Below are 23786 nucleotides of genomic sequence, written 5' to 3'. Positions count from 1 at the left end.
CACACAGTCATATGTTTGTCATTTTTTGTGTTGCGGCAGAAGCATAACATCCCACTGCAACACAAAAATCAGGTGTACAACTGGCCTCAATTAGCACTTAAGCTGTTTAAAGCAGAGTTCCCCAACCCTGTCCTCAAGGCCCATCAACAGTACATATATTGCAGGAAACCACAAACATGCACAGGTGAGGTAATTAGTGTCTCAGCAGAACTGATTAACTATCTGTGTGGATTTCCACAAAACATGCACTGTTAGTGGGCCTTGAGGACAGCGTTGGGGAACACTGGTTTAAAGGATACATTAGTCCTTAATTGATTTGGTAATTGATGCCCTGTGTGTTGGGGGGAGGGGGAGGTGCGCATAAGCTTACCGTGGCCGTAACTTACCCCGTACCAAAGCCCAGATTGGCAGGATTGGCGCAGGAGCAGTATGTCTGGCACAGGAAGACGTAGCCAGCACTCGTGCCTTCTGACCCGGACATACTACGCACGCATGTGCAGTGGCGTAGCTAAGGAGCTGTGGGCCCCGATGCAAGTTTTACATGGGGCCCCGATGCAAGTTTTACATGGGGCCCCCCAAGCACTCTATATATAATAACAACTGATACGGCGCCCCAAGATCTGCCAATGGCCAACTACATTGTCAGAGGTGCAAGAAAGGGATGGGGAACAGTTTGTTAATGATTACCAATATTCAAAGTATCTATAGAAGTGATTATTATGAGCACAGGACCAATAGGGAGCTAATACTGTAGTTGAGGGAGGGCCCTTTGGGGCCCCTCTGGCCCAAGGGCCCCGATGCGGTCGCTACCTCTGCAACCCCTATTGCTACGCCCCTGCGCATGTGCAATATATCCGCTTGGGCAACTGGTGAGTGCACGCGCCAGCTACGTCTTTCCGTGAGAGTGCATGAGTACTACATACCGCACTGCGTCGGCCCCCGCGGCCTTTGGAACAGGGTCATTTACAGATGAATGGAGGCAGATGACGGGAGGTGCAGCAAGCTTATGCGCACCTCCCTCCTCACACACACACACACACACACACACACACACACACACACACACACAGGGCGTCAATTACCAAATCAGTTAAGGACTAAGGTATCCTTTAAATTGGTAATTCTCTGAGGTTTGACTAGTGGAGAGGGGTAGGAGATTTTACCTCAGAAGACAGAAGCTAATTAGCTATTCACTTTCAGAGAGTACTGGACAGATTAGCCATGGACACAAGTATTTGGTTGGGCTCCTGTTCCTAAATATTTAAATATACACATCTATTGTGTGTACTGTGTAGACCGTGGCTGTGAAGAAGGGTGGAGTGTCGGGGGGTGAGAAATGACAGGTGACCTTTATAGCTAGGTTTCTGCAGTGATACAGGCAGAGCGGAGCCTGCAGGTGCATTCTTCCTGCGATGTGAGGAATCAGGAAGAAGCTGTGCTGAAAATGTTTCATTGCTTGTCGTATATATCTATTGGCAGCATGATTGATAAAATACAGCACTTGGTGGACTCTCTTGCTCTGGATATACACGAGGGATGAACCACGGGAGACATGTGGGAACCACTGGTGAGTAGTGGGACTTTGTAGAGAGTGTTTAGGAAAAGTATTTGAACTGCAACAAACTGCCACCTTGCATGCAGCACACAGGAACTTTGTACGCTTATTTTGTTTTTACTATTCTTCATCCTTCTGCACTTTGAGAGGGTTGTGTTGCTTATTGTAGCCATTGTTGTGGTGTGGAGTGTGGAGACTATGGACATGCAGAAGACTATGGCCTCGATTCATCATTGTCTTTGAGATAACTTTTTCCAGTTTGTTAAATTACCGAATTCGAAGTTTAGCGATTTCTAGTTGTATTCATCAAGATTTTTCGGCATTCGGTGTGAATTCGATAACAATTCGGTAAACATTCGGTAACGTGTCGATATTTCCATTTTACAGCGGTAATTTAACACAAGGCCATAAGATTCCCATGGAATTGTGGGTAAAAGGCAGTCCTTTGAGCACTACGTAGCAACATTCTGAATAGGGCTTTACACCTGGACCAGGATTCTGGAAGTGGTTGGGACAATCCCACAATTTGATAGGAGCCTTTTCTAAAAAATTATAGTGCAGCTAGCAAAATTAGTTAACCCTGGCACTGCCTGTGTTCTCTTACAAGATGATTCAAGAGAAATGCAGATGTCCTGTTATAGCAAATAAATCTATTCTCTTACAAATTTATATGGTTGCAGACCTTATTCTTGCCCTTCTGCGCCTTTGAATCACTCTCAGCTGATACATAACCACTTCAAATGGCTCCATCTTCTCTGTCAGCAATGATCTGACAGGAATAACGACAGAGCAGTGAAGGAGATAACTAATCCTAAATGTAACGCTAAACCACGCCCACTTTCTTTTTCATGAATTGCACTTTCTTCCGTTTTAGCGAATCGTTACCGAATCGTTAACGAATGTTCGCTAACAGCTGTAGATAACTTTGATGAATCCTGAAATGAAGTTAACAAATTCGGTATTTTACCAAACTGTTGTTAACAAATTTGCTAAGTGTTGATGAATCGAGGCCTATGGGCCTGATTCACAAAGGCCTCGATTCATCATTCTCTTTGAGATAACTTTTTCCAGTTTGTTAAATTACCGAATTCGAAGTTTAGCGATTTCTAGTTGTATTCATCAAGGTTTTTCCTCATTCGTTGTGAATTCGATAACAATTCGGTAACCATTCGGTAACGTGTCGATATTTCCATTTTACAGTGGTACTTTAACACAAGGCCATAAGATTCCCATAGAATTGTGGGTAAAAGGCAGTCCTTTGAGCACTACGTAGCAACATTCTGAATAGGGCTTTACACCTGGACCAGGATTCTGAAAGTGGTTGGGACAATCCCACAATTTGATAGGAGCCTTTTCTAAAAAAAATATAGTGCAGCTAGCAAATTAGTGAACCCTGACACTGCCTGTGTTCTCTTACAAGATGATTCAAGAGAAATGCAGATGTCGTGTTATAGCAAATAAATCTATTCTCTTACAAATTTATATGGTTGCAGACCTTATTCTTGCCCTTCTGCGCCTTTGAATCACTCTCAGCTGATACATAACCACTTCAAATGGCTCCATCTTCTCTGTCAGCAATGATCTGACAGGAATAACGACAGAGCAGTGAAGGAGATAACTAATCCTAAATGTAACGCTAAACCACGCCCACTTTCTTTTTCATGAATTGCACTTTATTCCGTTTTAGCGAATCGTTACCGAATCGTTACCGAATGTTCGCTAACAGCTGTAGATAAATTTGATGAATCCTGAAATGAAGTTAACAAATTCGGTATTTTACCAAACTGTTGTTAACAAATTTGCTAAGTGTTGATGAATCGAGGCCATAGTGGTGATAACTCAGTTATCACGCCTAAAAGACTTTAGGCGTGATAACCTTTGCACTAGCAAAGTTATCACCGCTTTGTGCTATAATTCGCGCGAAGCTTCCGCACGTAAAGTTTTGCGCGCGCGCGCGCGCAAAGTCCCATAGGGTTTAATGGGCGCTGCGCGCGCAAAACTTTGCGCGCGGGAGTTGGCGCGAATTCCTTCAGATCACGCCTAGACTAAGTTTAGGCATGATAAAGGGTTTTTCACAGGCGTGCAAACACTTTGCACCGCTTTGTGAATCAGGCCCTAAGTAAGGTGTAATTTTGCTCTCAAGAACATAGTTTAAAGGGATACTGTAAAAAAAAAAAAAAAAAAAAACCAGTTGAATTTATCTGGTGCTTTTGCAGCCCCCTGCAGTCATCCTGTGCCCGCGCCATCCTTCCAAGACCCTCCAGTGAGCATCGGCAACCCCCTCCCAGCTGGCCAGCTGCAGCCAGTCGGAGGCTACTGTGCATGCGCGGGCGCGAGACACACGCACCCTGATCGTGCTCCTTTCGCCAGGTGAGTTCTGCGCATGCACAGTAATGATTTCCTCGTGCTGCGCATGTGCGGAACGCTGCCGTGTTTTTAGGGGGTCCCCACAGCTGGCTGGAGGGACACAGAAGGAGGTGCAGGCACAGGATGACTGCAGGGGGCTGAAATAATCTCAACTTCAACTGTTTTTTGACAGGCTTTAGAAGTCCTTTAAAGGACTTCCGAGGCGAAATATATAATCTATTTTTTACTCACCTGGGCCTTCTTCCAGCCCCTTGCAGCCATCTCAGTCTCTCGCTGCAGCTTCGCTCCTCTTCGGTGTCCCCACTGGCCGGCCACAATGATGGCTTCCCGCTGCCTGGGTCAGTTCTTCTGCACCTGCCCGTGCGTCCACATTAGTGTTGGGCGAACATCTAGATGTTCGGGTTCGGGCCGAACAGGCCGAACATGGCCGCGATGTTCGGGTGTTCGACCCGAACTCCGAACATAATGGAAGTCAATGGGGACCCGAACTTTTGTGGTTTGTAAAGCCTCCTTACATGCTACATACCCCAAATTTACAGGGTATGTGCACCTTGGGAGTGGGTACAAGAGGAAAAAAAAATTTAGCAAAAAGAGCTTATAGTTTTTGAGAAAATCGATTTTAAAGTTTCAAAGGGAAAACTGTCTTTTAAATGCGGGAAATGTCTGTTTTCTTTGCACAGGTAACATGCTTTTTGTCGGCATGCAGTCATAAATGTAATACATATAAGAGGTTCCAGGAAAAGGGACCGGTAATGCTAACCCAGCAGCAGCACACGTGATGGAACAGGAGGAGGGTGGCGCAGGAGGAGAAGGCCACGCTTTGAGACACAACAACCCAGGCCTTGCATGAGGACAAGAAGCGTGCGGATAGCATGCTTTGTACCACCATGCAGTCATAAATGTAATAAAGATAAGTGGTTCAATAAACAGGGACCACGCGGCAACGCTAACCCAGCAGCAGCACACGTGATGGAACAGGAGGAGGCGCAGGAGGAGAAGGCCACGCTTTGTGAGACACAACAACCCAGGCCTTGCATGAGGACAAAAAGCGTGCGGATAGCATGCTTTGTACCGCCATGTAGTCATAAATGTAATAAAGATAAGAGGTTCCATAAACAGGGACCGGCAACGGTAACCCAGCAGCAGCAGCAGCAGCAGCAGCAGCACACGTGATGGAACAGGAGGAGGCGCAGGAGGAGAAGGCCACGCTTTGTGAGACACAACAACCCAGGCCTTGCATGAGGACAAAAAGCGTGCGGATAGCATGCTTTGTACCGCCATGTAGTCATAAATGTAATAAAGATAAGAGGTTCAATAAACAGGGACCACGCGGCAACGGTAACCCAGCAGCAGCAGCAGCAGCAGCAGCACACGTGATGGAACAGGAGGAGGCGCAGGAGGAGAAGGCCACGCTTTGTGAGACACAACAACCCAGGCCTTGCATGAGGACAAAAAGCGTGCGGATAGCATGCTTTGTACCGCCATGTAGTCATAAATGTAATAAAGATAAGAGGTTCCATAAACAGGGACCACGCGGCAACGGTAACCCAGCAGCAGCAGCAGCAGCAGCAGCAGCACACGTGATGGAACAGGAGGAGGCGCAGGAGGAGAAGGCCACGCTTTGAGACACAACAACCCAGGCCTTGCATGAGGACAAAAAGCGTGCGGATAGCATGCTTTGTACCGCCATGTAGTCATAAATGTAATAAAGATAAGAGGTTCCATAAACAGGGACCGGCAACGGTAACCCAGCAGCAGCAGCAGCAGCAGCAGCAGCAGCACACGTGATGGAACAGGAGGAGGCGCAGGAGGAGAAGGCCACGCTTTGTGAGACACAACAACCCAGGCCTTGCATGAGGACAAAAAGCGTGCGGATATAGCAGCAATGCTTTTTGCCGCCATGCAGTCATAAATGTAATACAGATGAGAGGTTCAATAAACAGGGACCGGAAACGCTAAACCATCCCAGATGTTCATCGGTCATGTTACTTGGTTGGGGTCCAGGAGTGTTGCGTAGTCGTTTCCAATCCAGGATTGATTCATTTTAATTTGAGTCAGACGGTCTGCATTTTCTGTGGAGAGGCGGATACGCCGATCTGTGATGATGCCTCCGGCAGCACTGAAACAGCGTTCCGACATAACGCTGGCTGCCGGGCAAGCCAGCACCTCTATTGCGTACATTGCCAGTTCGTGCCAGGTGTCTAGCTTCATGCCCGGTTTCAGGTCCAGCGGTGCCAGCCACAAATCCGTCTGTTCCTTTATTCCCCTCCAAATTTCCTCCCCTGTGTGCTGCTTATCCCCAAGGCAGATCAGCTTCAGCAACGCTTGCTGACGCATGCCAACAGCTGTGCTGCACTGCTTCCACGATCCTACTGCTGCTGGTGCTGGGTTAGCATTTCCGGATGAGGTACAGCTTTGAGATGCGTTGGAGGAGAAGGAGTCAGAGAGGTAGGTGCTGCTGTTGTTATCCAGCTGTTTGCGGCGTGGGCAACACCCGCGCCGTAGCAGGTGAGGAATCGCTGCCAGGCTCCACAAGGTTCACCCAGTGCGCGGTAAGGGAGATGTATCGACCCTGGCCGAACGCACTCGTCCAGGTGTCAGTGGTGAGGTGAACCTTGCAGGCAACGGCATTCTTCAAGCTTCGGGTTATTTAGCTGACCACGTGCTCATGCAACTCAGGCACTGCAGAGCGCGCAAAGTGGTAGCGGCTGGGAACAACGTAACGTGGGATGGCCACTGACATCATGCCCTTGAAGCTGTTTGTCTCCACCACTCGATATGGCAGCATTTCGCAGGCCAGAAGCTTGGCTATGCTGGCTGGCTGTTACTGCCACGGCCCGGGGGTCATTTGCTGGCAATTTCCTCTTGTGCTCAAACATCTCAGAGACAGACAACTCAACCGTAGCGCTGCACACCGAAGGGCTGTTGGTTGTTGTGTTTGATGAACACTGGGAGACCTCAAGAGCACTAGTCCGGAAAGTGACAGTGTCAGCATCGTCTGATGTTTGTGAATGTTGTGAACCACGCAATGGCTGGGCTACTGCTGCTGCTGAGGCGGGTCTGGTGGTGAGTCTGGTGAACCCAAGGGAGGCAGTGTTGCTGGTGGTACCCTGTCCTGCCGCGTTTGCCCACAGAGTGGGATGTTTGGATAGAATGTGGCGGCTCATGCTGGTGGTGGAGAGGTTGTTAATACTTTTCCCCCTGCTCAGGCGGGTCTTGCACACCTTGCAAATCGCCATGGTAACATCCTCAGTGCAGTCTTCAAAGAAAGCCCAGACTTTAACTGGCTGAGGACTCGGACCTCGTGCGTGATGTGCTGGTGCTGCTTAACCCACTGCTGGACGCTTGAGAGGTCATCCAAGTAATTATCTGGTCCTGTTCTTTTGGATCTGTGAGGGTTGTTGTCCTGGACAACATGGGCAGTATTGAGTGGGTTTTCTTGGGTGCTCCCCTGTGGCCTGTACGTGAACCGTCAGGGGAAACACCTCTTCCCTTGCCCCTCCCTCTTTCACCGGATTTCTTCCTCATTTCACTTATCCTTAAAGTACACGCTGACTGGCAGCAGTACAGTGGCAGTACAGAAATGCTATACAGTGGTGGGTGAGCGGTGTACCACTATTGTCAGCAGTGACACAGAGCACAATGCTATACAGTGGCGGGTGAGCGGTGTACTACTGTTCCCAGCAGACACAGAGTGGAAGTAAACACAATGCTATATAGTGTGGCTGAGCCGTGTACACAGAGTGGCATTAAACACAATGCTATATAGTCTGCTATATAGTCACCCCGAACAGGGTGATGTTCTGCAGAACCCGAACAGTGGCAAACACTGTTCGCCCAACACTACTGGGAGGGAACGCAGATTTTAGTACCTAAACACACGATACAACATGTTTTCCGGGGTCGGACTCTGAGGCACATACAGATGGTCCCGATCATCATCCTCATCATACAACTCTTCTCCTGAGTCTGACCCACCCACCACCTCTGCCACCCCAACATCCCCAGACACAGACCCCTCATCGTCCTCAACATTAACTTGGGATGCTGGCCTGAGCCAGACCTCCTCCTCCACATCAGGCCCCATCATCTCCTCAATGGCAGCCCTCATTAATCGCTCTGGCGACGGACTGATGGACACAACGTTCTCCTCCGGGGAGGGCTGCTGCTGACCACTGGCTGCTGGGGTGGATGTTATAGCTTGCGTGGGGCGTTGGCTGTTGCTGTTGTTGGGAGTGCTGCTCACAGCGGAGGTCTCTGGGGAACTCATGTTGAGCTCATATAGTGGTTGACGGTGAGTGGAGTATTACTGATCCCAGCAATATACACACTGACTGGCAGAGTACGCAATGCTATATAGTGTGGCTGAGCGGTGTACACAGAGTGGCAGTAAACACAATGCTATATAGTCTGGCTGAGCGAGCGGTGTACTACTGTTCCCAGCAGAATCAGAGTGGCAGTAAACAATGGTATATAGTCTGGCTGAGCGGTGTACACAGAGTGTCAGTAAACAATGGTATATAGTCTGGCTGAGCGAGCGGTGTACTACTGTTCCCAGCAGAATCAGAGTGGCAGTAAACAATGGTATATAGTCTGGCTGAGCGGTGTACACAGAGTGTCAGTAAACAATGGTATATAGTCTGGCTGAGCGGTGTACACACAATGCTATATAGTCTGCTATATAGTGTCAGTAAACAATGGTATATAGTCTGGCTGAGCGAGCGGTGTACTACTGTTCCCAGCAGAATCAGAGTGGCAGTAAACAATGGTATATAGTCTGGCTGAGCGGTGTACACAGAGTGTCAGTAAACAATGGTATATAGTCTGGCTGAGCGAGCGGTGTACTACTGTTCCCAGCAGAATCAGAGTGGCAGTAAACAATGGTATATAGTCTGGCTGAGCGGTGTACACAGAGTGTCAGTAAACAATGGTATATAGTCTGGCTGAGCGAGCGGTGTACTACTGTTCCCAGCAGAATCAGAGTGGCAGTAAACAATGGTATATAGTCTGGCTGAGCGGTGTACACAGAGTGTCAGTAAACAATGGTATATAGTCTGGCTGAGCGGTGTACACACAATGCTATATAGTCTGCTATATAGTGTCAGTAAACAATGGTATATAGTCTGGCTGAGCGAGCGGTGTACTACTGTTCCCAGCAGAATCAGAGTGGCAGTAAACAATGGTATATAGTCTGGCTGAGCGGTGTACACAGAGTTTCAGTAAACAATGGTATATAGTCTGGCTGAGCGGTGTACACAGAGTGTCAGTAAACAATGGTATATAGTCTGGCTGAGCGGTGTACACAGAGTGGCAGTAAACACAATGCTATATAGTCTGGCTGAGCGAGCGGTGTACTACTGTTCCCAGCAGAATCAGAGTGGCAGTAAACAATGGTATATAGTCTGGCTGAGCGGTGTACACAGAGTGTCAGTAAACAATGGTATATAGTCTGGCTGAGCGGTGTACACAGAGTGTCAGTAAACAATGGTATATAGTCTGGCTGAGCGGTGTACACAGAGTGGCAGTAAACACAATGCTATATACTCTGGCTGAGCGAGCGGTGTACTACTGTTCCCAGCAGACACAGAACAGTGAACAGAATGCTATATAGTGTGGCTGAGCGAGCGGTGTACCACTATTCCCAGCAGACACAGAACAGTGAACAGAATGCTATATAGTGTGGCTGAGCGGGCGGTGTACCACTATTCCCAGCAGACACAGAACAGTGAACAGAATGCTATATAGTGTGGATGAGCGAGCGGTGTACCACTATTCCCAGCAGACACAGAACAGTAAACAGAATGCTATATAGTGTGGCTGAGCGAGCGGTGTACCACTATTCCCAGCAGACACAGAACAGTGAACAGAATGCTATATAGTGTGGCTGAGCGAGCGGTGTACCACTATTCCCAGCAGACACAGAACAGTGCACAGAATGCTATATAGTGTGGCTGAGCGAGCGGTGTACCACTATTCCCAGCAGACACAGAACAGTAAACAGAATGCTATATAGTGTGGCTGAGCGAGCGGTGTACCACTATTCCCAGCAGACACAGAACAGTAAACAGAATGCTATATAGTGTGGCTGAGCGAGCGGTGTACCACTATTCCAAGCAGACACAGAACAGTGAACAGAATGCTATATAGTGTGGCTGAGCGAGCGGTGTACCACTATTCCCAGCAGACACAGAGTGGCAGTAAACAGAATGCTATATAGTGTGGCTGAGCGAGGTACACAGAGTGGCAGTAAACAGAATGCTATATAGTGTGGCTGAGCAAGCGGTGTACTACTATTCCCAGCAGACACAGAGTGGCAGTAAACAGAATGCTATATAGTGTGGCTGAGCGAGGTACACAGAGTGGCAGTAAACAGAATGCTATATAGTGTGGCTGAGCAAGCGGTGTACTACTGTTCCCAGCAGTGACACAATGACAGGGGGGACCCTGGCTAGCGTGGCTGGAGCGCGAACTACCCTGCCTGCCTACCCAAAGCTAAACCCACAGACAAATGGCGGAGATATGACGTGGTTCGGGTATTTATTTACCCGAACCACGTGACCGTTCGGCCAATCAGAGCGCGTTCGGGTCCGAACCACGTGACCCGTTCGGCCAATCACAGCGCTAGCCGAACGTTCGGGGAACGTTCGGCCATGCGCTCTTAGTTCGGCCATATGGCCGAACGGTTTGGCCGAGCACCGTCAGGTGTTCGGCCGAACTCGAACATCACCCGAACAGGGTGATGTTCTGCAGAACCCGAACAGTGGCGAACACTGTTCGCCCAACACTAGTCCACATCATCTGGCGCGTAGTGTGCCTGCACACAACTACGACACAGGCGCAGTACTCGCCAGATGACGTGGATGCACGAGCAGGAGTGCCCACACAGGTGCAGAAGAGCCAACCCCGCTGACAGGTCACCATCATTGCGGGCAGCTAGCAGGGACTCAGAGGAGAACCGGGGCTGCAGCGAGAGACTGAGATGTCTGCGAGGGGCTGGAAGAAGCCCCAGGTGAGTAAAAAATAGATTATGTATTTCGCCTCAGAAGTCCTTTAAAGGGAATGTCCAAGCAAAATAAAAAAATGAGTTTCACTTACCTGGGGCTTCTACCAGCCCCATGCAGCCATCCTGCGCCCTCGAAGTCACTCACTGCTGCTCCAGTCCCCCGCTGGCAGCTTGCCGACCTCGGAGGTCGGCGGGACGCATTGCGTACATTTTTACGCATTCACGCTAGTGCAGGAACAGTAACGCATACATTTTTACGCATTGTTGGTTCAATGCGTAAAAATGTACGCATTGAACCAGTAACGCGTAAAAATGTATGTGTTAATGTTCCTGCAGTACCTGGAATGCGTAAAAATGTACCCAATGTGTCCAGCCGACCTCCGAGGTCGGCAAGCTGCCAGCGGGGGACTGGAGCAGCAGTGAGTGACTTCAAGGGCACAGGATGGCTGCATAGGGCTGGTAGAAGCCCCAGGTAAGTGAAACTCATTTTTTTTATTTTGCTTGGACATTCCCTTTAAGGAACCTTCTGGTTAATGTTCGAAAGGGTGGCTTTACATCACAAAAGGAAAGATTAATAGGAGAGAGTCGAGACAAAATGTATACAGTACATTAGTTCAAACTGTAGATATAGGTCTGAACAAGGATAGCACATGCTTGTATCGGTAGGATAGTGTTAAGGGCTCCATCTTTGACATGGGAGACCAGGGTTCTAATCCTGGCTAGGGTCAGTGCCTATACAGTAAGGAGTTCAAGGCAAGACTCCCTTACACTGCGGGGTGGCCTCTTGAGTGCGTCCCAGTGGCTGCAGCTTTTGAGCGCTTTGCGTCCAACAGGAGAAAAGTGCTATACACATGTTCAGATTATTATTATTATGATGTTGAAGGTATTTAATGCCACATTTATTTTTTTCAGCCTAAACAAATATTGCATCCATTATGCTTCTAAGTTAACTTTTGAACTCAGAATACAATCCCACTGAGCCATCCTGAGTCTAAATTTTGTGGGTTTGAGTAAACAAAGGGTCTTATCTATTTGTCAAATATTAGCAAGCATCCTTTCAAGACCCCCTTTGGATGTTCTATTGTAATTTAGGCATCTAAATGCTATTTATTGTTATTCTATGTACCTTCCTCTGATGTTCAGTGTATATAAACTGTGTGTTTCTAATATCTAGTTAGCATACAGGATTAGAGTCTGAAGAAGTCTGACTCTTTTACTTTTAAGCAGGCCCGGATTTCTATCACAGGAGCCTATAGGCACAAATATCCTGGCACCCTAGACTCCGCCCCCCATGAACCTACCAACACCAACCAAACTGCACTGTACCACAAATGTGCTGGCTGCCCCAGCTGTCCCTTCTCCCTTACTTTCCTTGACTGACATGGTGCCCCTTAGCATTTGGTAGCCAGAGGTACCCTCAATATTAAGTAGCTAGAAGAACCACAGTATTAGGTAGCTAGTGGTTCCCCCAAAGTATTAGGAAGCTAGAGGTGCCCCCGACTGAAGGGAGATCTGGTCAGTGGAATGCCAAGAGAGTAACCTCTCATTTACACTCTCATCAGGACTCTGCATAGGGAAGAAGGAAGGGAGGAGTTTGGGGAGGGCAGTGAGCCGCCTTTCCATCATCTGGCGCCTGTAGGCACGTGCCTACACTGCCTTATGGTAAATCCTGCCCTGTTTTTAAGTTAGCCAATTAATGGTATCATCCTGATTCACAACTTCCTGCTATTACTCAGCCAGATAAATCTGCTTATCACACAGCTCAGAACATGGATTCACTGGAGGTATTCTGGGAATTATTATTATAATTTAGTATTTATATAGTGCTGACATCTTCACACATTGGCCATAGACTACGATACATACACTACAGGATACACACACAGACATATCACTATGGTAGGAATAAGAGTGTGAGCTCTTCTGAGGGACAGTTATTGACAAGACAATATACTTTGTACAGCGATGTGGAAGATGTCGGCGCTATATAAATACCAAATACCTTATAATTGTAGATAGTGGAGCACTCCTCGATATGAAGTAGTCGGATGTGCCACGGTATACCTAGCTGCACTCCAGGTCACTCAATAGTAGTAATCACGATGACTGGCACCATCCATAAATATATGCTCTTTTATTTTCTCAGAAAGTACATTACAGCAGTCAAAGCAACGTTTCAGGGCAGCCGCCCCTTTATCAAGCTGTGCTGTCAATGTTCAAACACATACTGCACTCACATCACAATTTATACCCCAGCCAAAGCAGTCAATAGCCAATCACATAACATTATATAGACATCTAGCCAGTCACTAAGGTCCCGCCTCAAGCGGACTTAATGGGAAACTGCAGGCTAAAAACTGCTATTGGAGGATTCAAACCTCCACATCACCCACATCGCCTACCTCACCAACGTCAGCAGCGGCAGGCACACCCCCTAGTGCTGGGTCATCATGGTAGCCACTCCCAACAGGCCGCCGCTACGGCAGACCTGATGGGGAATTAATCCGCGTGACGCATAGAGCGGGACTAAGCCCCGCCCATTGCATCTCCCCAGCAACCACAGACGCTGGCGGCGTAATCCGCCACCATGCGCTGTGTGATGTAAATAGAGGAAGCGCCAGCAGCCACCGCCAATGGTAGAAGACATCCCCATATAGCGCTATGTAATAACATTTAACCTCTAGAAACAATATATTATACATCACAGAGGACATTTAGTTAGCAGTTAGTGAAGGAAGACTGGCGAGAATAAAGTTGGGGGCAGCATCTATACATATATCATAGAACATATCACATATTTGTAAAAACTAATAAGGCAGCGATAAGGATAGGTATATGATATAACATAGAGATCTCACACCACAAAGGCTATAGTATAGGTACACTCACCCTATCGGTGAATACAGTGTCATCACATGACACCATATTCAAAGCTGGACACAATGGAACAACAGAACCCCCAAAAAAGATCAAATAAATTAAACAAATGGCAACAAATCTAATTTCTATTTAATCCCTGCGGTTCCATTGTGTCCAGCTTTTTTGATCCAGAATGCCTCTCTGTAAAGCAATTTCTTTATTCTATCACTTCCTCTCCTAAGGGGCCCAACCTGTTCAATAATCATAAATCTTAATTGACTGACATGATGTTTAGCCAACACTGCCCTCAAATACTCTAGATCTCGCCCCTTTGACTATATCTTCAGGATAACCTCTTTGAATGATTTTTTCTTGCATCTCATCAATCCTCTGTGTCTTACCAAATAAATACCAAATAATAATATGTAATAGATTTTGCCAGTCGGAAGGGCACCATAATGAACATAGTAATTGTGGTGCCCTGTACAGAGTAATGAGATCTGATTTACACTCAATCACAAATGCACACTTATGCGATTTGTTTTGCGATTTCCCAGTTTAAAAAAAAACGTCCTTTTTTCTTACTGGGAATCATAATTAGAGATGGCCCGAACCTCCAATTTTTAGTTCGTGAACTAAGGCTCGGTTCGCGTGAACTTTCGCAAACCGCAATAGACTTCAATGGGGAGGCGAACTAGAAACATTTATGCTGGCCACAAAAGTGATGGAAAAGATGTTTCAAGGGGTCTCACATTTAAGTTTTTGCATGGATGAGTGGGATAGATGCCAAAAGTCCCGGGGAAAAATCTGGATTTGACGCAAAGCAGCGTTTTAAGGGCAGAAATCACATCGAATGCTAAATTGCAGGCCTAAAGTGCTTTAAAACATCTTGCATGTGTATACATCAATCAAGGAGTGTAATTAGAGTACTGCTTCACACTGACACACCAAACTCACTGTGTAACGTACTGATGGCCGTGCTGGACTGGTGCGCACCATGGCGAGAGTGCAGGCCGTGGCGATTTTCAAGCCCGTATGGTCACCGGGCTGCGGTAGCTCAATGATAGAACAACAGTGACTGTCCAGCTGATCAAATTTGGTCTGTCCACAATGAAGCAACAACCTTATTATCTTCTTGTATGTAGGTAGGCATAGGTAGGTGCCCCAGTATAGGTAGGTAGGCATAGGTAGGTGTCCCAGTATACGTAGATAGGCATAGGTAGGTGCCCCAGTAGTTAGCTAGGCATAGGTAGGTGCCCCAGTATAGGTAGGTAGGCATAGGTAGGTGTCCCAGTATAGGTAGATAGGCATAGGTAGGTGTCCCAGTACAGGTAGGTAGGCATAGGTAGGTGTCCCGGTATAGGTAGATAGGCATAGGTAGGAGTCCCAGTAGATAGCTAGGCATAGGTAGGTGTCCCAGTATAGGTAATAGGCATAGGTAGGTGCCCCAGTAGTTAGCTAGGCATAGGTAGGAGTCCCAGTATAGGTAGGTAGGCATAGGTAGGTGTCCCAGTATAGGTAGATACGCATAGGTAGGTGCCCCAGTAGTTATCTAGGCATAGGTAGGAGACCCAGTATAGGTAGGTAGGCATAGGTAATGGCCTCAATTAGGAGGTACAGAAGAAGGGGCGATGCCTCTGACCTTGTTAAATAATTAAAACTGGCTGGTCTTGCTCCAGTATCGCAGTTTTCTAAAAAACGAGCTTGTCTCGAGGATATACATATAGGAACTTAAAGTAAACCCAAATTAAAAATACAAGATTCAAAAAAATACAAAAATGTTTAAAACAACTTTTTTGCACTCTACAATTGAAAAAGTACCAAAAAGTAGATGACAAAGTACTATTCAAATTATTTTGAGTATTTTTTCACTTGCCGATGGCTTAAAACACACTTTATTTACGAGGTGTGAAAATATCCTCTAGGTGAATACTCAGGAGAAAACGTTAATTGCATATGGGTCCTGGTGAGTCAGTGATCAAAACGTGCAGCACAAATAACTGTGAAGCCAAATCTCTGCCAATGACAATGGTGAGGCTCCCTGGATTCAGTGCAGGGGCAAACGCAGGATTTTTAAGGGGGGGGTTCCTGAAAGGTCCAGAAGCACGTATGTCCCGAGTGCTTCCGAATACAGGTGGCTCCATACTGCCCATGCACAAAAGTGCGCTGGCGTATTACGGAGCTGCCTATCTTTGGAAGTACTCAAGGACACGAGTGTTTCTGAGGGCTTCTGGTAGCAGCAAATGTGAACGGGGTACAGCGCTGGAACAACTCCCCAAGAGAGGAACAGGAGATAGACTTAGTTTGAACAATTCAGTGGAATATGCTACATAGTGTCACATAGCGCAAGCGATACCCATATGATGCAGGGATATATGCATCTGCCAGGGGCGTAGCAATAGGGGGTGCAGAGGTAGCCACCGCATCGGGGCCCTTGGGCCAGAGGGGCCCCGAAGGGTCCACCCTCTATCACAGTATTAGCTCTCTATTGGTCCTGTGCTTGTAATAATCGCTTCTATAGATGCTTTGAATAGCAGTAATCCTTAACAAGCTGTTCCCAATCCCCTTTCTTGCAACCCTGACACTGTGGTTGTCCTTTGCATGTTTTGGTGCGCTGTATCACTTGTTATGTATAGAGTGCTTTGGGGGCCCCATGTAAAACTTGCACCGGGGCCCATAGCTCTTTAGCTACGCCACTGGCATCTGCGGAAGATGGCGGCGCTATATAAATACTAAATAATAATAATTTGCCTCACCAGGATTGCACTTTTATTTAGCTTTCCTGTATGACAAGAACACACAGCCAGCTCTAGGGGAAGAGAGAAACAAAGGTGAATGAAGGAGGCTGGTGCACACCAAGAGTGCTTCTGAGCGGTTTTCAAATCAACAGTGATTTGAAAAGCGCTTGACTAATGTTACCCTATGTGGGTGTTCCCACAGCAGCGTTGTGATTTTTTCAAAATCGCAGGTATACTGCATGTAGCATGTTTTTGAGCAATTCATTAAAAAATCGCTCTGAAAATCACTTCACAAAATCACACTCACAAATTGCTAGCGATTGCGATTGTCATTTTGGCGTGCACTAGCCCAGAGAGAGAGGAGTGGAGAAATTGAGAATAGCCTGAGATGAAGCAGAGAACTTATCTGTATTGCAGTCCCACATCAGACAGGCTACTTGCCTGTAATCGGACTCCTGTCCCTGTCAGTCTCTCACACAAGTCAGAAAGAAGCCCTCCTGGAGTCTAGGGACTGTCAAAAACTTTTCAGCTTGTTAAACACCTTACCCACACGTGCAGTCATTATAACAATGGGGAGAGACCAGACAGATGTTTGCCCACAGACCCTGAGTCCAGGCAAGCTCTGCATCATGCTGTGCATATTTACCAGCTTGCCTGCACTCTAATTTCATCATGTAGGACACTTCTGTGCTGTGGAGAGTCCAGGACTCCATAATCAACATTCTCTCACTGCAGGCTGCATCTTCTTGTGAGGGAAGCTGGGCTGCCTCTCTTATTCTATTAGCTGGAGGGAAGCACCAGAATTAAGAAGGGAGGGAGAATGAGGCTGTTTATATTATGCGGGCTTCCCTGGCTGAATACACAGCTCAGTGCAGGGGGGAGGTTCCAGACACCCGGAATAGCCCCCTCAGTTCGCCAGTGCAGTGAGCCCCGGCATTGTCATTGGCAGATATCTGGCTCCACAGTTATTTGTGCTGCACGTTTTGATCACTGACTCACGGTGGGGAGCCATACGAGAGTCAGTGAGTTTGCTCATGGGTGATATTTTGACAACTTGTAAATAAAATGCCTTTTAAACCACCAGCAAGCAAGAAAATACTCAAAATAATTTTAAGGGCTCACATCTAGGGCTTTTAGTTTTTTTTTTTTTTTAAAGGACCTCTGTGGCGAAAATTTTAAAATTTAAAATACATGTAAACATATACAATTAAGAAGTACGTTTCTTCCAGAGTAAAATTAGCCATAAATTACTTTTCTCCTATGTTGCTGGCACTTACAGTAAGTAGTAGAAATCTGAGAGAACCGACAGGTTTTGGACTAGCCCATCTTCTCATAGGGGGGTTCTCAGGGTTTTCTTTATTTTTAAAAGCACTTAGTGAATGGCAGTTGCTCCATTCAACTCCCAAATTAGTGTGCAGCGAGCAGGGAGGCTGACCAGCATCTTTGTATTAATCATTTTCAGGGAATGTCTTTATAAAGAATAAAGGCCATGCTGAGAATCCCCCATGAAGAGATGGACTAGCCCAAAACCTGTCGGTTCTGTCAGATTTCTACTACCTACTATAAGTGACAGCAACATAGGAGAAAAGTAATTTATGGCTCATTTTACTCTGGAAGAAATGTACTTCCTATTTGTACGTGTTTTAAATTGTATCAATGGAAAAGGGCCCTTATTCTATTGGGAGGAAGCACTGAATAAAAATTTTTTTGATTGATTGGAACAAATCTTTTTGGTTCACTCATTGCCTCAAAAGGTGTAGTATTTCGCAGGAGAGGAACTATACGTTAATAGCTTTATGGTATAGATTTCCAACTGTAGATAGAATTTTTTATTTAAAGATTTTCAGACCTCTTCTTTTAAAGTGAAAAAACGAAACAAAAAAAACCTTATGATATATTGAGTTGTAGGTGAAGTGCGGATAATTCATAGAACATTAGTAGCATAGAAGAGTTTCTCATATCTTTATTTTCATTTAAATAGCTTTTTTCTAATAACATTGCATCATTCTCTAATATTTACAGTTTACACACTAGACTCTGTATTTTAAACTACGAAATACAGCAGATCTAATGACCCTTTGAACTTTCCTGAAGTAAAACTGTAAACAAACAAGAAACAGTGAGAGATAGGTTGCGATAAGTGCTTCAGAAAATAGCATTGTTCTCTGACTAAATTAGTCAGAGAGTTCAGAGAAGCTCTTTTGCATAGATAAAAACTGAAGTTTCTTAAAGAGACACTGAAGCGGAAAATTTTTTATGATATAATGATTTGTATGTGTAGTACAGCTAAGAAATAGAACATTGGGAGCAGAGACATATGTCTAATATGGTTTCCAGTACAGGAAGAGTTAAGACACTTTGGTTGTTATCTATGCAAAACAAGCCATTCAGCTCCCCGACTTTCAAAGTCGCAGAGAGCTCTGTTATCTGAGGTTTATTATCACAGCTGTCAGACTTTTTCTTCTGCAGAGAACAGTTCAGGACAGGTCAAAAGTTCACCGCCTGCTCTGTAAAAATCATTCAGAATGCTGAGTAGTGGGGAAACTGCAAATATTAGAGAATGATGCTTTGTTATAAAAAAAGACTATATAACTGAAAATAAAAAATTTGGATATTTTCTTTGCTTGTAATGTTCTAGTAATTATCCGTACTACAGAACCAATTCATTATATCATATTTTTTTTTTTAGCTTCAGTGTCTCTTTAACACTTCCAGTACTGGAAACAATATGAGACTCACATATGTGCCACTAATGTTCTATTTCTTAGCTGTACTACACATCCAAATCATTATCTCATTTTTTTTCACTTCAGATTCTCTTTAAAAGAATGGTCTCTCCAATACATATTTGTGCGAGTTAGTACCGTCCTGTTAGGGATGCTGTAACGATCGGTGTCAGCACACAGAGAGAATCTGATTATTGGTGAACTGCAGTATCACTGATAATCCAAGTATAACTAACCTCTGGACACCTATATAGTGTGAGTGTTTGGTGCAACAGTAATGACTTTGAGTTGGACCACCCGAAGAGTAGGTGGTCTTTGGCAGTATGGGTGATACCGCCCTCTGGGAAGTGCAAAAACCTTCCAGCAGCCTGAGACCTCCAAGGAGGTGGAGCCCCAGGCTGAAAGTAGGAAGGACCTGTGAGTGAGTGACACCTGAAAGGTGGATGTCACTAGCAGGTCTGGAGACTATCTCTAATGGAGAGAGATAGCTCTCAAGGTCGGGCAAGCCGGGTCGGCAACACACGGACAAGGTACAGAGACAGAAGGCTGATTCGGTACCCAAAGGCAGGCAGGGTTGGCAACAGATAATCAGATATGCGTAGGTACCGAATCAGAAAGCAGAGGGATAGTCAGAAATGCAATAGGTCATAACAGATATCAAAACAATGCCTAGTCTTGGGTGTGAGGTCCGTGGTCTCAACACCCTGGAACTAGTCTGGAGTATAATATGATGGAACACAGTATCCCTAGTCTTGGGTGTGAGGTCCGTGGTCTCGACACCCTGGAACTAGTCTGGAGTATAACACAAAGATAATACAGAGTCCCTAATCTCGGGTGTGAGGTCCGTGGTCTCAACACCCTGGAACTAGTCTGAAGTATAACACAATGATAACACAGAGTCCCTAATCTTGGGTGTGAGGTCCGTGGTCTCAACACCCTGGAACTAGTCTGAAGTATAACACAATGATAACAGAAGTAATCTCGCTCAGTGTGAATTCCCAGGTCCTCCTGGTTCTAACACACTGTAGGATCTGACTATGGTCTGAGTGCTTCCACATAAGTGTTCGCAACGGCAGACAACCTGAGACTGACCAGCAGTAACTATATATAGAGCGACGCTCTCCGGCGCCACCCATCAATGATCAACCAATAGTCACCTGCTCTGAGGTCAGCTGACCAACCTGGTCAGCTGATCCCTCCTTGGTTGCCATAAAGGTTCTGCCTCTCAGTGCGCGCGCGTATTCCTCAATCTGTGTGAACTAACAGACCCAGGCACACCATACGCGCGCTGCTGCGTGCAAACTGCTGCGCTGGACGCGGAATCAGCCGCCTTGCTGTCAGTACACACGGCGGCTTTTCCGCGTTCTATTACAGATGCTCATTCGGATTTGGTGGAAGTGAAACTTCGGCATTTACATTCGGAAATGGGTTTACCACAGCGATGATTGAACATCGGTCTCAGAAATTGGTATTCTGCGGAAATACCGCATTACCGCAGCTCGGAACTTTTAGCCCAATCACAGAGTACGAAAGCATTGGACCAATCACAGGCTGAAGACTTTTTCCCTGGAAATCAGAATACCGTGGAAATTTTACACCAGTCACAAGACTTGGTAACACTTGGTAGTATCCAAGTCTTGTGATTGGTCTAAAAGTTTTGTGGTATTCTGATTTCCGCAGTAAACTACCGCATTCTCTGATTGGTCCAGTACTACCGAGTGTTTGTGAACTTCAAGTACGGATTCCGCAAAACAACTTTTTTTTAAATGACATAACATTATTAGCAAAAATGACACAAAATAACATTTCCGTTGTAATTGGTATCAGAAGTTTGGATTTCTGCAGAATCGGTAACAGGCATTTCCGGGAATCGTCATTTCAGCGGAATTGAAATCGGCATTCTTGACCATCCCTACATCCTTTTGGGAGAAGATATTTCGGACATATAATATAGTCAGATGTCTGGAATAAATAATCCAGGAACACCAAAAAATGATTCATAAGTCTGGTTCTACAGTAAAGAAAAGTATTTTCAGACATTAGCCCCAATCCAATTAAAGTGGAATATAACCCAGTATTTCTTCTTTGCTGTAAAAGATTATTTACAGCATATAATATACTATCACAATGTTTTTTGTTAGTAAAACAGCATTTAAAGGGTTACTTCACAGGACTGACTTTTTCTCCTGCAGGGGCTGCTGCATCCAAACTGGTGATTAGCTTATCTTCTGTATACATTCTTTACTTGATACAATTAAGTAAACATTCTCTGGCTGTGCAGAAACTTATGCTAATGAGTCCTGAAGTGAAACACAGGTCAGAAATCACTGATGGCTGCATTTAAAACAGAATTACAACAGTTATGAATAAAATGCACCAGCAGCTTTCAAAGTAAATAAACTGAACTTTGGGAAGTTATAATTTATAAATGAATTATAATACTTGTGCACAAAAGCAAATATGATAATTGTATGGGTTATAAAAAGTAGGAAAACACATTTTTGTTCAATATTTTGTCAGAGTTTTAAACCGCTTTAACTTAAAGGACAACTGTGGTGAGAAGAATATGGTGGCTGCCATATTTATTTCCTTTTAAACAATACCAGTTGCCTGGCTATCCTGCTGATCTGTTTGGCTGTAGTATTGTCTGAATCACACCAGAAACAAGCATGCAGCTAATCTTGTCAGATCTGACAATATCAGAAACACCTGATCTGCTGCATGCTTGTTCAGGGTCTATAGCTAAATGGTTTAAAAGGAAATAAATATGGCAGTCTCCATATTCTCTGATTACAGTTTTCCTTTTAGTTTTCTCCTAGTCCTAGGTGATATTTTCCCATCTTCCCCTTCTGTCTCTCAATGCCCTGTATGTGTATGTTTCTTCCACCTCCTACATAAAAATCTGTACAGGTAGTCCCCGACTTATAAACGCCTGACTGTGAACGACACGCAGGGCCGAGGCAGAGGCTGGAGAGGCTCCAGCCTCAGGGCGCAGTGTAGGAAGAGGCGCACAACTAACTCAGCTATCATTCTCCTTTTGTGTTTTAAACAGACAGAAATAGGAAAAATAAGAAAAGGGGATACATGGCAGTGACTGCCTGCAAGCCAGATAACTAGAGATTAAGGTGTTGGGGGGTTGGGGGCCCTGGAGCACCTCTTAAGGCTCATACACACATCAGACCATAGTCTTTTGAAAATGAAAGACCACAGACCAATTTTACCCCCTTCCATGTAGTATGAGAGCCATACCTACACAGTCTATTCTATGAAGCTGAACTCCCCATCAGACAGAAATCTTTGCAAGATGCTGCACACAAAGATGCTGTAGACATTCAAAAGATCAGTATCTGCAAAAGATCTGTTCCTGCCAAAGATCCGTTCCTGCAAAATGCATTCATAGTCTATGATATCTGCAGATCCTCATACACACCTTGTTTAACAGACATTCATCTGCAGATCCACCAGGATGGATTTTCAGATCTGCAGATGATTGTCTGATCTGCAGATGAATGTCAGTTAAACAAGGTGTGTATGATGATCTGCAGATCTCATAGACTATGAATGCAATTTGCAGGAACGGATCTTTGGCAGGAACAGACCTTTTGCAGATACTGATCTTTTGTGTCTGTACAGCATCTGTGTGTGCAGCATCTTGCACAGATTTCTGTCTGATGGGGAGTTCAGCTCCATAGAATAGACTGTGTAGAGTATGGCTCTCATACTACATGGAAGGGGGTAAGATTGGTCTGTAATCTTTCATTTTCAAAAGACTATGGTCTGATGTGTGTATGTGGCCTAAGTCTAATAGCAATCAGTGTGTGACGACTGGGGTGGGAGGGATGGAGGGGAGTACTTCGGTGTCTCAGGCTTGGGTGCTCTGACGACACGCCAACGGCATGGATTTTGTGATTCTGTGGGAACAAGTCAAAAAAATGTTTTCAAATTGTAATAGGTAGTTTTTGAGAAAATCAATTTAAAAAAATTCCAAGAAAAATTGGCTTTTAAATTTGTATAAGCAGTTACAGGGGGTAGAGGGGGTAGAGGTGACGCAGAGGCGGACACTGGAGGCACAGAGAAGGTACAGGGGACAGAGATGGCACAGTGTTCTGACTTAAGAACAGATTCAGGTTAAGAACAAACCTACAGTCCCTATCTCGTTCATTAACCGGGGACTACCTGTAGTTCATTATTCATTGCATCAGCTGTAGTCCGGATAATAAAGTTTTGACAGCATTCTTCAACTCAAATAACTTTGTTCCAGATGTAAAGATACAGTCAGGAAGGTATAATGTTATCTGTGAATCACTGACTTCGATACCATGGCTAAAAACAAACAGAAAATATGCTGCACATCTGCACATAGTGCATTACTGTCTAAACCAGCTCAATCAAATTTCCAAATTTCAGGTGGGGCTAAGGTAGAGGCCTGCAGCGGGTCGGGTACCCGCGGGTAACCCGAATTGCGGGTCGGGTGCGGGTACCCGAATTGATTTAAGCTGCAGGTGTGGGTCGGGTGCGGGTAGCGAGTTGCGGGTGCG

General features: G+C 45.6%; 1 protein-coding gene across 4 annotated transcripts in view; it reads left to right on the top strand.

Moving 5' to 3' along the window:
* The first annotated feature begins 1505 nt into the window (after positions 1 to 1505).
* LOC137570379 (adhesion G protein-coupled receptor F5-like) overlaps positions 1506 to 23786 on the top strand; it is a 271619-nt gene continuing 249338 nt past the window's right edge. For all 4 annotated transcript variants that reach the window (XM_068279056.1, XM_068279057.1, XM_068279064.1 and 1 more), the window contains exon 1: positions 1506 to 1567. In XM_068279056.1, coding sequence (XP_068135157.1) covers positions 1537 to 1567 — 31 coding nt within the window. In that variant the 5' untranslated portion in view covers positions 1506 to 1536. The remainder of the gene's footprint in view (positions 1568 to 23786) is intronic.

This window comes from Hyperolius riggenbachi, chromosome 4, assembly GCF_040937935.1.
Source record: "Hyperolius riggenbachi isolate aHypRig1 chromosome 4, aHypRig1.pri, whole genome shotgun sequence".
Classification (NCBI taxonomy): domain Eukaryota; kingdom Metazoa; phylum Chordata; class Amphibia; order Anura; family Hyperoliidae; genus Hyperolius; species Hyperolius riggenbachi.
Note: the sequence above shows the minus strand (reverse complement) of the source record. Positions and strands in the feature narration are given on the sequence as shown.